This window comes from Rattus norvegicus, chromosome 7 (assembly GCF_021556685.1).
Source record: "Rattus norvegicus strain SHRSP/BbbUtx chromosome 7, alternate assembly SHRSP_T2T, whole genome shotgun sequence".
NCBI lineage: Eukaryota > Metazoa > Chordata > Mammalia > Rodentia > Muridae > Rattus > Rattus norvegicus.
Window position 1 is genome coordinate 114,607,094 of NC_141540.1, and position 13,800 is coordinate 114,620,893.

Consider the following 13,800-nt stretch of genomic DNA (forward strand, 5'->3'; position numbering starts at 1 on the left):
ATGTATGTCATGCAAGCACTTTACCAAGTGAGACAGCCCCAGCCCCCAACAGAATCTTTATCCTTAAAGATACACACAGAAAGCCTACTGGATTCAAACAATGATGTCTGCTATGAACTTGAGAAAGAGGCCAGGAAGGCAGGACTGAGAGCTGAGTATGCAGCTGGCCTGGCTGGGTACTGGGGGTGCCTTTGTTCAAGACCTTCTACCTCCATAGGTTACTCCAGGGTCTCACCTGGCCATGACTTACTCTGTTCAAGTAGCATCTTGAGTAGTATTTTTTTTTAAGATTTATTTATTTACTTTATGTATATAAGGATGCTGTAGCTGTTTCAGACACACCAGAAAAGGGCATCTTAACCCATCATAGGTGGTTGTGAGCCACCATGTGGTTGCTGGGAATTAGACTCGGAACCTCTGGAAGAGCAGCCAGTGCTCTTAACCATGAGACATCTCTCCAGCCTGCATCCTGGTTCTTAACCACAGGGTACATTCCCAACTCCCAGCACCCTGGCCACCTCCTTTCGTGACCATCGGTTCTGGCTGGGCTGAGACCTTCAGCCTGAATGCTCACTGAGTGGTGGTATGTGTGTCGAGGGAAGGGGACATAGAGAAAGTGATAGCCCTCCATGCAGCACCCAGAAGTCCACCAGGCTTGTCCTGACTCCTGCATTGTAGGGGCAGCTTCATCTTTATTTCCATGGTGACTGCTCTTTGAGAAGTGCACACCAAGGCTGGCGGCACACCTCCACACCCATTTGACACCAGAAAACTTTGTGGCTGCCACTGATGGCCAGAGGATAATGGTATCAGCATGGCTATCAGGAAGGGGTTTACCCATCCTGTCTGTCTGCCTTCCTGCAATTTTCTTGCCCTTTCTCCCCTTTGTTTTGACACAGTCTCACATATTTCAGACTGGTCTTGGACTTCGAGTCCTGCTGCCACAACCTCTCAAATACTGACGTCATAAGAGTATGCCTCCGCACTTTGTGCCAAAAGAAACTTGATTATTCAAGAGGTGTCCCGAGACTATCACAAAGAACCAAAAGACAAGGTGACACTGTGTGCAAGGAGAGGAGGCCAGAAGGGCATCTTTCTCCCTAAGTATGTGGAGTCCAGATAATATTCTCTGTGAGACCCTAGGTCATGATTTGTGAGGTGACTTCACATTTGTGTGAAGACTGTGGCACTCAGAGGGGAGTGTGTCTATTGCACATTGCCATCTCCCAATCAAAGTCAGGCACAGTGGAGACCTGTGTGTGTGTGTGTGTGTGTGTGTGTGATATGTGGTGTGTGTGTGTGTGTGATATGTGGTGTGTGTGTGATATGTGGTGTGTGTGTGTGTGTGTGTGTGTGTGTGTGTGTGTGTGTATGTCTGTGTCTGTGTCTGTGTCTGTGTCTGTGTGTGCGGTGTGTGAGACCAGCAGGATTTCTCCTCAGCACCCACTCAGGGTAAAACTATGTAAGAAAGAATCCTATGTGTTAAGCATGTGGATCCATGCAGTCTTTCCAGGGAGAGGAGCAAGTGTCCCTTTCATCTCCATTGTGGTTGCAACCACCCCTGGGGGGGGGCCCTGCACCCAGCCTCAGACTTAGGTGCCACTTCTCAGACACAGGTAGTCTGTGGCACTGTGGTCCTGCCAACCACACTCGAGATGCCTGTGCCCCTTGGCCTCACTCTCCCTGCTGAAGGTGAACTGAGTAGTACACCCAAAGATCCTGATCACTGCCCTGCCACCCCGGCCACCAGGTACAGCCATGTAGCAGCTGTATTTCTACATGGGTGGATGTGACAAATGTGTCACAAGCCAGGCACACCTGCGCAAAGCTTCCCATGAGCCCAGCCTGCTGGTAACTCCCAGGTTCTTTCTAACTCAACCCAGCTGCCATGGCAACAAGCTTTCCCTTTCAAGGTCTCCAGTGACTTCCCTATCACTGGGTCCAATCATCAGACCACACAGTGCGGCATATTGGCATTTTGTGATGCAAGACATACTTCCTTGGGTGCCATGACTCAAGTGCCTCCCCTCCTTGCCTTCTCTTCTCTCTATTCCCAGCATCCCTGAGCTTTCACCCTGGGCACAGGGCTCAGATCTCCTTGGCACTCACTCAAGGATGCTCACCCATCTCATGGTTCCTGTGCTTTCCCAGAGCTCAGTGCCCCAGCCCAAGCTACCCCTCCTTCAGGAAGGGCCCTGTGTTTGACACTAACTAGACCAAAAGCCCAGACAACCAGCTGCCTTTCCTCCCCTTTAATCTCTCCAATCTAGTCCACCGTCCTTATCTCCAAAGATTCAGGGCTCCTCAGCGCCAGTCCCCAACATCGGCCTGGCAGAGACTGACACAAGAGGTCTCCCAAGTCTGCTCCACCTAAAGCCACAGCCAGCCCCCCACGGCACAGGCCTGCCCCTCATTCTCAGTTTCTACAGACAGTTTCCTCAACCAAAGCTATCACTGTGAGGGCTGGAGAGATGGCTCAGTGGTAAGAGCACCGACTGCTCTTCCAGAGGTCCTGAGTTCAATTCCCAAAACCACATGGTGGCTCATAACCATCTGTAATGGGATCTGATGCCCTCTTCTGGTGTGTCTGAAGACAGTTACAGTGTACTCACATACATAATAAATCTTTTTTTAAAAAGCTATTACTATGACCACTCTCTTCTGCCTCAACTGCAGGTCCACTGTTCAAGGAGGGGCAAACAGTAACTTGGGCCTTGACCTCTAATACCCAGGGTAGCATATCTGCCTTGGGTGAGGAAGACACAGTTCCGCGTCTCCATCCCTTAGCCTTGTGGAGCATGTTGGCAGCCAGCACTTGGCCTAATAAGTTCCTGGACCAGGCAGAGGACCCATCAATTGTGGCCCCTACAGAGAATTTCTAGCCCAAGTACTATGATCTTAGCAGCAAGCTACCAGCCCTGGGTGAGCAGAGTGGGAAACACTAGAGTCTACACTGCAGTAAAGCTCCAGGGACCAGCTGACCAGACTTCCAAGTCTGTGGAAGCCCATTTCCTGACCTGTCCTGGGCCACTCACTCTCCTTACCCTCCAGTGGAGATTGCTGGCCTTGGCACAAAGAGTGGGGTGGCAATGGCCCCACACCAGCCTTCAACTATTAGGGAGCCCAGTCCTAACAGTCACCCATCCCCGATGCCCCTGGCTCTGAGGGGTCTGGGACTTATGCCCACATGAACTACCTGTGAGTACCTCTCTACTGAGCCAGCTGGTGTATGTGCAGGGTGTGGCCACCTCACCTGCCCTGTGGCAGCAGGATGTTGTTGACTCCTCCCAGTTTGACATTGATCTTTAAGCAGAGATTGGATAGGGTCTGTGGCGTGGTCCTCTGCACGTTCTTCATCTGGACACACTGCGTGGCCATGCCCAGCACCGTGTCTCCCACACGCTTGACTTCCGCTGTGGAGCAGAGGTGCACATGTCACAACATGTCCCAAATAGAAGCAGCTGTCCCCTGCCCCGTGGACTGCACTGGTGCGGGGCTCAGCCATGGCAGCTGCATCAGGCGCCTGCAGTCGGCCTGTGCACGATGCTGGCAGATGGAGGGCAGAGCTCCTGGCTGAATCCTGCTTTAGTGCTGCCAGGCACCTGTGCCTGTCTCCCTCAGGACGGGAATCTGGAAGCACATCTCACACCAGCCATTTGTGATCTGGGGCCCAGGGTGGGGTGAGCAGAAGCCGGCTATAACTGAGGCTTCATCATTCCTCAGCAGAAATGACACCTCATGTTAAGCAAATGCCTGGGTAGCTAAAAATAAAACCACCGGCCTCCTCAAAACCCTTGGCAAACACAGAACATCAAAGTGCCGTGGGGATCCACACTCCTCCATTTCCAGATTCCTTCCCGGAGCAGCTGGTCATTGCTCTAAGGACTGTTCTAGAAACCCGGACCCCAGGGACAATGCTCATTCCATCCAAACACCACTGCACGAGCAAGCCTGCTTTGAACCTGGAGGGGGAAAGCACGGCGGCCGTGGGTCTGCAGTCTGCCTGTGGTTAGACAGGACAGACCCCTACTAGTAACAACCATTAAGAATCCCAGTTGCTTTCTGACTCCTGCACCACCAGATCTCACACCAACACCCTTTTGCTGAAAGCCTCTGGGGACGGACAGCTCTCACCCTGCAGATCTGTCGGTATGACCGCCCTGCCCCGCTGAAGGCCTCCTGAAAGGAAGGCTGTACCTGATTCATTCCCTCTTCTCTCAGCATCATTGGGCTTCTCCACTGATGAAATGAGCAACTACCGTCTAACCAACAGAAACCCAGCCTTGTCTGGGCTGGTGGCAGAGACCAGACGTGCTGACTGAGGCCTAGGGAATCAAGAGTCAGTGGGGCCTCCTCAGGGAACACTGGCATAGCAGGGGACTCTCTCATCTGCCAACACTCCTGCCACAGCATGACTATCAAACCAACCCTCAAGTCAAATTATGGGCTGTAGCTGGCTGTTGCTACTTCGTGGTTTCTTTTTTCCCCACCCTTTATTCACTGGTCTCCCCCCCTATCACTAGATAGGAGAGAAAGGATAGTAGGGACAGAGAGACTCCTGAATCCAATTTATTTCCTTTTGTTTCTATTGACCATGACCACTAATAATCTGCACCCGACCTCCCTAAACGACCAATAACTACAAACGCCATCTCTTGGGGTGTTGGTGTCAAAACAAAGGAGAACATTTATCCATTCCTAGAATTCCAAACATTGGGCAACTGCAGAAACTATCTGCAGCTATGGGCCACCGGGACTTGCTAGATACCTGGGACTGGGGCCTCATTCAAGACAACAGTGACAATGGCCTGGAAAATGGACTAGAGTAACCTGACCTCCCTCTCCCCTTTCTCAGGCTCAGGAATGAACCCACCACTCAGTTCAGTCCACACAAAGGGGAACAAGCAAATCACAGCCACTGGAACCCCCTCGACTCCCAAAGGCCTACAGATGGCTGACACCTACCGTACACAGGAGTCTTGCCAGGCAGGATAACCACCACCAGCTGGAGACCAGCGTATGTGTTCTTCAGGTGTCGGAACATGGGTTCCACACTGTCTGCCCCCTGTGCGTATTTACAGAAGCAGGGCTGACCCTGGATAGGCATCCCAGCATCTCTTGAGATCTTCCTCAGTTGCTCTGTGAAGGACCTGAGGGGAAAAGCCACTTGGCTAAGATGTACAATATATGGAAAGGAAGTCATATCCTTTCAACCAGGGGTTCTGAATACAGTTTAATAAAGTCAAAGGGGTGGGGAGAGGATTTTAAGTGCTTGCCTAGCACGCCCAAAGTTTGATCCCAAACACTGGATATTGCAGGTATGGTAATCTTAGCATTTGGGAGGAGAGGCAGGAGGATCTATAGTGCAAGGTCATTTAAAACTACACGATGAGTTTGAGGCTAGCCTGAGATACACAAGATTCTATCTAAACAAAGCAAAAACAAACAAAGAGAATTATGTTTTTTATTTGCTTTTGGTAGCTTAGACTGGCCTCAAACTCAGGATTCTGCTGCCTCACCCCTCTGGGGGCTAGGGTTGGGGGATAGGCACCATGCCATGCTAGAATTTAATCTCAGGCATTAACCCATGAAGGGGGTGAGTGCACCACAAACCCATGGAAGGCCCAGGGATAATTGCTGGGATAAAATGGCAGATATAAGTGCCTGCTTGCTGCCTTTCTGTAGTGACACAGTATGGCTCTTTTGGGCCACACAGGCCTACTAAGCAACTCTGTTAGGGCTCTGGTAAAATAAGGGACACCTTCAGCTGCCGTATGGGTTTTCCCTGCTGTTCTGGTGGGTATAGCTTGACCGTGGAGACACAGACCCAGAAGGAAACAGAACAGGTGGCAGTCAAGCAAAGCCAGCATTTGGACTGCAACAAGACTCAGGGGGCTGAGAAGACTGGCTATGTTCAGAGTAAAAACATCCAACCAGCAGCCAAGGTGAGGACATTTAGTTCCAACCTAGTGGAACAGAGTTCACCTCCCATGCGCTGCACTTACAGAATGCACATATGTGTACCTGCAGTCACACCATCAACAGGTAGGTGTGCCTGGGGATAGAGACCAAAAATAGAAGATGGGCAGAAGTTGGTCAGCATCTAGCCTCTGCTCTGACTTTTCTCTGGGCTCCTGGCTCGTTCTCTCAGAAGCACAAGCAAAAGCTACACCAGTGTAGAATGACAGCCTCTATCCAGTGAACTCAGCCCTGCGTAAGACAGCTTCACCAAATAGCCTCTTGTTGGGGTGGTAGTGTTACAGCTATTCTCTGCAGGTTTTGGGGTGCCCCCTTCACTGCCCCCAGACAGGTAAGAACCAAATGTCTTATTTCCCCTCTAACCTTGGAACACGAGTAAAAACCCTGTGAGCTCTAAGGTACAATCTTGTTGGCACTGGTCAAGCTTAGTTACTTGCCACTGGCCCAACACTCAGTGTTCTGGGCAGAGGAGCGGGCCTCTGCAGCTCACTGTATCAGTCCTAAGCTACAGGGAAGGTGGCTGGGAGCAGTTAACCCACTCCTGATGGGTGAACTGTAACCCGTCCCTCCCCTGGAGAGCAGCCACTGAAGCCCACCACAATACTGACCTCTTCTACTGTCGCTTACCACCCAGTTTTCAGTTTCACTTCTCATTTAATTCACTGAAACGTCACAGTAGCACCAGCACAATGGCTTAATGAGAAAAGGGGGCACCTGTAATCCCATCAATAGCGGAGGCAGAGGCAGGTAGATCTGTGAGTTCAAGGCCAGCCAGGGCTACATAGTTGAGTTCTTGGACAGCCAGGGCTACAGACAGAGACAGTAAAATGTGTTGTTTCTACAGTCTGAGTCCACCGACTATGTCCACCCTCTGCTTCCATGGCGACTGATTTATTTTAACTCAGGTACTGTTTTCTCTCACAGCTAACCTTGGCCTCACCACATTTCATAAATGGGAGTCACCGTGAGCGAGTGCTCTCTGTTAGAGAAAGGCTGCCAGCCACTGGTGTCGGAACCCCAGTGACCCATCTGACTAACAGAAACAAGGCCAGGCACATGGAGGCCTCAGGCAGGCTTACTTGAGATGGACTTCTGTACACTGGCGCTGGGGTGCAAAGCAGGCGATGGCCCACACCTTGATCTCGATGCCCGTGTGGAACTGCTTGTTTCTCATGTCCCACACACCCTGGACAGGGGTGGCAATCGCTTTGTTCTGCAAATACAAAGTAGTTCAGTGGGGAACAAATGAAAATGTTCTTGCTGCTGGCCCTCCTGACCACAAGGACTCCTAAAGCACCACATCACAACGGGTGTGTTGTCTCCACGTCTCTAGCATTCCTTAGCACTATAAGCAACCCCCACAACACATGCAGAATGGTGGGTTCTGAATGGACGTGGCAAGCTGGATGAGAAATTAACAGGAGCAATGATGAGCCCTAGATGGGTAGAGTGAAGGGTCAGACGGACGGGTGAATGTGGGGAATAAATGAGTGGATGCGAAGGACGCATGAGTAGAGCTGGATGAAGGTACCAAAGGATGGGTGAGTGGATGAGGTTGAGTGTGGTCAGATGGATGGATGGGAAGGGACAATGGGTGAGCAGAAGGGTGGAGAGGTGGAGGGATGATGAGTGGAGTGTCACATAGATGGATGGGAAAGCACAGATGGATGGGTAAATAGATGGGTAAGAAGAGTCAGACGCCATCTCCAAAAACTCTTCTTTAACAACAAAGTGAACTTAGAAACACTGAAAACAATGTGTGAACTTTTAGAAGATGCAGGAAGGTAGAAACTTGGGTCATGCACAGGCCAATGGATGGGCGGGCGGGCGGGCGGGCAAGCTCATACATGCACACATGCCACCTGTCTGCACTTACCCTGCCCCCGTAGAGGATGGAGGGCGGCTGCAGAACCCGCCCTGTCACATCTGTCATCTCATCTTTCACCATGATCCCAAATTCACGAACATACGGGTCTGTATTGAAACTTGCACTTCGCATCTTGAGTAAGGAAAAAGAGGAAGACAGGTCAGTGGAGGCCATCTCTGCTCAAAGTACAGGCATGTGTGTTGGGGGAGGGGGAATCCTTGAGTACCCCATTCTGGAGAAACCCAGGGACCCAGTGCTCACCAATTTGCTGATCTCCTCTTGCCGATCGGGCGCTGACCTGGCAGTTGCTCTGATCATGGTTGAGGTCTGATTGTCTGTTAATTTTTTTATACATCTCTGTCCAGCAACTATGTTACAGACCTACAAAGAAAACACATACAGGTCAACACATGAACTGTGCCTGTGACTAGGGGCTATAGGGAAGGAGTTTTCAGAGGCTGGGCACCCAAGCCCGAGCCCTGGGTAGTGGTGGAGTCACTCTGAAGCCTACCGTTCACAACAGAACTTGTAGGTGACCCCCTCGGCCTTGATGGCACTCTGCTGGGCTTGATCTATACATAGTGAGTGGTTCACATCTGTTGTGCTGGCTAATTTAATGTCAATCTGACACAAGCTATAACCATCTGAGGGGAGGGAACCTCAACTGAGAAAATGCCTGCATAAGACTAGGAGGCTGTAGTCAAGCCTGCAGGGTATTTTCTCAATTAGAGATTGATGGGAGAGCCCATCCCATCCTGGGTGACGTCACCCCAGGCTGGTGGTACTGGGCTCCACCAGAAAACAATCTCAACCAGCTTTTGGGATCAAGCCAGTAAGCAGCATTCCCCCCCGCCCCCCCAAACACCTGCATCAGCTCCACCCTCCAGGTTTCTGCCCATTTTGGGTTCCTGCAATGATTTCCTTAGAAGCCGAACAGTGATGCTGAAGAGTAAATGAAGTTTACTCTTTCCTCCCCGAGGTGCTTAAGGAAGACATTCATTATCCCAGGACCTGAGGCTGAGACAGGTAGGACCTCTGAGCAGGGAGGGGCAGCCTGGTCTACAAAGAGAATTTCAGGCCAGCAAGGGTTACGTAGGATCTAAGTAACACTGTGGTAGGTAATCCCACCCAAGCTGCTAATTTCATTCCATTTTAGGGGAAGGAATACACAAGGGGGACAAGTCTCAACAATGCGTGAATTAGCTGAGTCCTACACATCAGGGAGGCTGGGCTGATTTGGGCTTCTTCTCCCCAGTCGGTAAGTAGTGCAGAGACTTACCTCCAAAGGAAGGTAGGTGTGTTTCTGCTCTTGTCCAACTTGTAAACATGGGAGGTGGGGGTAGCGCAGAACCAGCTTGTGCCTGTCCTTGAAGTACTGAGCCACTGTACACTCCACTGTCTGCCCACTCTCCTGCTGCAGTGGGAACCTGTGGAAAGAGGTGACTCAGGAAAGAACTTTCCAGGCTCCCTGGACACTGGACCTTGCCAGGGGCGAGCATCCATGTTGTGCAGGAAGCAGATGCTTCAAGACTATTCAAGAACCCCTCAATTCTCAGGCTGCCTACAGGTGTTTCTTCATTTCCCAGACCCACGCAAAGCAACACAGCAGACACCTAATACTGGTAAGGTGACACCCTCTGCTCCCCTGGGTGTGCGGGATTTCTTTGTTGGAATGTACACTTGTTTGTATAAGATGTTTTTACCCATTTTATGTATATGGGCATTTGTCTGCAGAAGAAGGTATGGGATGTCTTAGGACCACAGTTCTAGACGGTTATGTGATATTAGGAAGTTGAATGAAGAACTTCTGGAAGAGCAGTCAACGTCCTTAGCCATTGAGCCATCACCCACCTTCCACATTTTTTCCCTAAATCATTTTGTGGGCCATACATGCCTTAAACCCCAGCACCCGGTAAGCAGAGCCATCTTTGTGAGTAGTTCCAGGCTAGCCTGGTCTGCACAATTGAGTCCCCGACTTAAAAACATAACAGAACAGGGGCTGGAGAGATGGCCACTGCTTTAAGAAACTGGCTGCTTGCAGGGGACCCCGGTTTGATTCCTGGCATCATACAGTAGCTCACAGCTACCTAGAAGTGCCACTCCAGGGAATCTGATGCTCTCTGCTGACCTCCACAGGGACCAGGCACACACGGTGAAAAGATACATACAGGCAAAACAAAAAAAAAAATCAACTTACTATACTTTAAATGCGTGTGCACACGTGTGTGCAGGTACCATGGGGGCACATAGGACAGCACTGCAGCTGGAGCTATGGGAGGCTGTAAGCTGCCCAACATGGGTGCTGGGAGCCAAGAGCAATACACACTATAATCTTAACCACCTAGTCATTTCTCTAGCCATGGAGTCCATGTGTATGAGTGTGAGTGAGCCACAGAGGCCGGCCTGAGACTGAAAGGAGGGCTGGCTGTGTGGCTGCCTTACGTTTGGTGACTGGCAGGCCGCCGGGTCACATTGCAGACACGGTATTTCCTCTTCATCTGACCACAGTGCGTTATCTCCACCTTTAGACCTGGGGACAGACATCAGGTATCAGAGCTACTCTTGTTACACACTTACAGCCCAAGGCACACACGGGAGCTTTGACCACAGGCCATGAGGTTCTCGAGCTGAGGAGTAAGAAACGTGGACTGACCACAGAACATGGTGGCTGGATACGCCTCACGCAGAGAAGCCTTCTGCCAGGAAAACTCAGTACACGAGACTTGGGTGCCACTACCACCCTTCATGGTACCTTACGTTTGTGGACCAAACAGCACACCCACCCACACGGTTGTACTCATTAGAGTCATGGGCCCTCTCTGTGCATGGGTCCCAACTGACTCAGAGTCTGTCTCACGGCTCACTCTGCCCACAGCCCGCACCTGCCCCAGGAGCGGGGGTCCCACCCCCTAGCCTGTGTGCAGGGTGGTTCTTTACCTTTAATTTCTTTGGTAAACTTTACCCTTTGGGAATCTGTCAGAGGTTTTTGTTGTTCTTCAATACTTTTAAAATCCAACACTTCACAAACAAACTCGATCACTGGCTGTGCCTTGTAAAATGCTGTTGCTGATACTATGTGCAGGAAAAGGAAGAGACAAGAGAGTTTAACGGAGGCATCTGGAGTAATCCATACAACTAATCAGTAGCTGCTCAGGAGGCCCAGGACCGCTCTTCCTCTGTGGAGCGCCCCTTGACGTCTTGATGAAAAAACCAATGTCCACTATGCCCATGGCTCCACACTCCAAGGGAGGCACTGACCCCAGAGACTCCATGCTTCCTCTAGCCATGGGCAATGGTAGGGGATTGGCTGAATCTGAAGTGACTAGAAGAATTACAGGGGTCTTGAGCAAGTCTGGCATGGTAGGGGGTGTCCAGGACCTTGGATCGGGTCAGGTTTTCTGGCCACCTTCAGCTAGAGGTGTTTCTGAAGTGTTCCGTTCATGCAATTCTTTTGCAATCAAGGTGCATCCGACTGAGATGTGCCCTCCAGGGCCTTGCTGGGGATACCTGTAGGAACTTACTGCTCCTGCTGTCAGTCTCTGCCGGAGGGAAGAGGACTCAGCACAGAGTATGACCTCGAGGCTCCTGAAGCACGGGAAATAGGGGGACGACAATGTCCCCCTATCATTGAAAGCTAAATGGATTGTGAGGGCTCTGAGATAGCCAATGACATTTCTGGAGGAAGTCAATCCCCGGGGGTGTGCCCTTAGGAATGCACCTTGTCCCTGGCCCCTTTCTATCTCCTCGCTTCTTGCCACCATGAGATAAGCAGCTATGCTCTGTCACAGCCTCTTTGCCATGGTGCTTGGCTTCAGAATGATAGCATGACTTACTGAGGACTGAGAACTCTGAACCCGAGTTAATCTTTACTGCTTTAAATGGTTTCTTCTACGTACTTGTCATAGCAATGATAGGTCTAATACACTCCAAGGTTGGAAGACCACTGGGCCATGGCCACCCATTGGCACCTAATAGTGCCTTTTCCTTAGTTCAAGCAGGGGAGAGAAGGAAGGGTGTGGCCCCAGCCCCACACCCGGGGTGCTCCAGTAGTGCAAATGGCCTAGTTAGTACAGGTAGCTCTCCAGACTGGCTAAAGGGTCCCTGGGAGTGGAGCACTCCAAGGGCTTTGATGCCCAATTAGGAACTACCTCGACACCAAAGAGATGATCAACACAGGCTGGTGTCACCTCAAAGCCCTGCATGCTTTCAAACCTCTGCCCATTTCAGTGGGGGCTGCATGGGCCCCGTCCACCCTGCAGGGAGCCCATGGGCTTCTCTTACCATCGATGTTCAGCATCATTTTCCAAAGAGAAGGTCGGACGGACTGATGGAAGCCAAACCACACTTCTCTGCCCCCTCCCAGAGGGTTGGAACAGCCTTCCGATGCAGTGAAGAAGGAACGGCCAACAGGGGTGTACCTGCAACAGGGATAAGCCCTCTTCTAATCGGGTGAAATAGCTCATCGTCCCAGTCTAGCAGGCATACCTACGCTCAGAGACCGCTCTAGGTTTTCTGCTTTAAAGTCATGTTCCTTACATGGAGTGGTAGCCTGCATTCCCTGTGCTAGCAGTAGCCCTATAGACTTAAAGACTGTCAAATGTTCAAATACAGAACTGACAGAGTGTAAGGGGCCAGGCTCATGGCTTGGCATCAGTGTGAGACATGCCCCACTATACTTCTAGCTCACAAACTCATCACTCCACACATGCAGGGCACTTTCCTTGCCAATCTCGAAAGGACAGAGTTAATAAGGGAGCAGGCTCTGCCTCCTGCTGGGGCCCATGGCAGATCTAGCTGGTCTTCTACTCTCCCCCTCATCCTTATTTCCATCGTTCAGTGCACAGAGCTGGCCACATCCCTTCAAGTCTTCCTCATCCAGGGTTGTGCTATGCAGGTAGCAGCAGTTCAATGCTAGCTGGGTAGAATCCTCGTGGCTACCAGGCAGAGGCAGACAGAGCAGCCCAGCTCTAAGTCACAGGGTTGCCATTTCTCTGCGTGGCTGTGGACCACCATGTAGCTCCCTGTTTACTCTAGCTTCTTTCAATGACAGGAAACAGAGGCAGGAGGCTGTGGACAGCTCCCTGTTTTTGGAGCCTGAGCTCAGCTGTGAAAAGATCCAGAAGGCCTGCAGGCCAGTTATGCACACAGATGACCTGAGCTACAGACCGCCTATCTGCTGTAGACACACCCTCCATGCACCCTCACCTACATCCAACTACATGTAGGCAGTGTCAGCACCAAAGGTGGGACACAGAGGTGGCACTGTGCTTGTTAATGAAATCACGGAGTGTGTCCTTTTTACTTTCTGCCTGTGCTTGTTAATCCTGTTACATCTTGACACTCCTGATTGTAAAAATGAGTGGAAATAATCCAAAGGAATTCAGGAGGAGGAAACCATAGGAATTCCCGCTGCTCATCTAGAAGTATAGACAATGTGTCCAGAGAGATGGTTCAGGGGGTAGGGGTGTTGGTAGCCAAGCCTGGTGACCTGAGTTCCATCTCCAGGATCCACATGGTGGAAAAAGGAACTGACTCCTAACAAGCTGTCCCCTGACCTACACACACACACACACACACACACACACACACACACACACACACACATGCACGCACGCATGAATAAAGTAAATATTGGTTTGTCTTTTAAACTATAGGCAAGATTTTATTAATTGCCATTTTAGGGTATTTCTGTACCTACCTGCCTCCCCCCATCAACACTTCTTAGCAGAGAGAAGCAGGACAGGGGCCAGCTGAGCGGTGACAGTGAGCTCTGGGTTAAAGTCTCCCTATGCCTAATGTGTAAACACGAAGCCAAAGGAACACTCAGTTTTCCCCAGAGCACAGAGGAATCAGTCGCTGGGCCTAAGCACGCAGCTCTCTTTCGGATTCTTACTTCTGATGTCGTAGGACCATTCTCACCATTCCTGAGGTCCTACTATGTGCTCTGTGTGAAA

At 50.9% G+C, this 13,800-nt stretch overlaps 1 protein-coding gene across 1 annotated transcript in view; it reads right to left on the bottom strand.

Annotated features, from left to right (window-relative positions):
- The window catches only part of Ago2 (argonaute RISC catalytic component 2), an 86,257-nt gene that overhangs the window by 20,277 nt on the left and 52,180 nt on the right, over window positions 1-13,800 (bottom strand). The window contains 9 exon segments of the mRNA NM_001408918.2: window positions 3,254-3,413; window positions 4,966-5,150; window positions 7,059-7,192; window positions 7,856-7,978; window positions 8,108-8,227; window positions 9,126-9,273; window positions 10,289-10,376; window positions 10,784-10,918; window positions 12,128-12,264. Coding sequence (NP_001395847.1) covers window positions 3,254-3,413; window positions 4,966-5,150; window positions 7,059-7,192; window positions 7,856-7,978; window positions 8,108-8,227; window positions 9,126-9,273; window positions 10,289-10,376; window positions 10,784-10,918; window positions 12,128-12,264 — 1,230 coding nt within the window.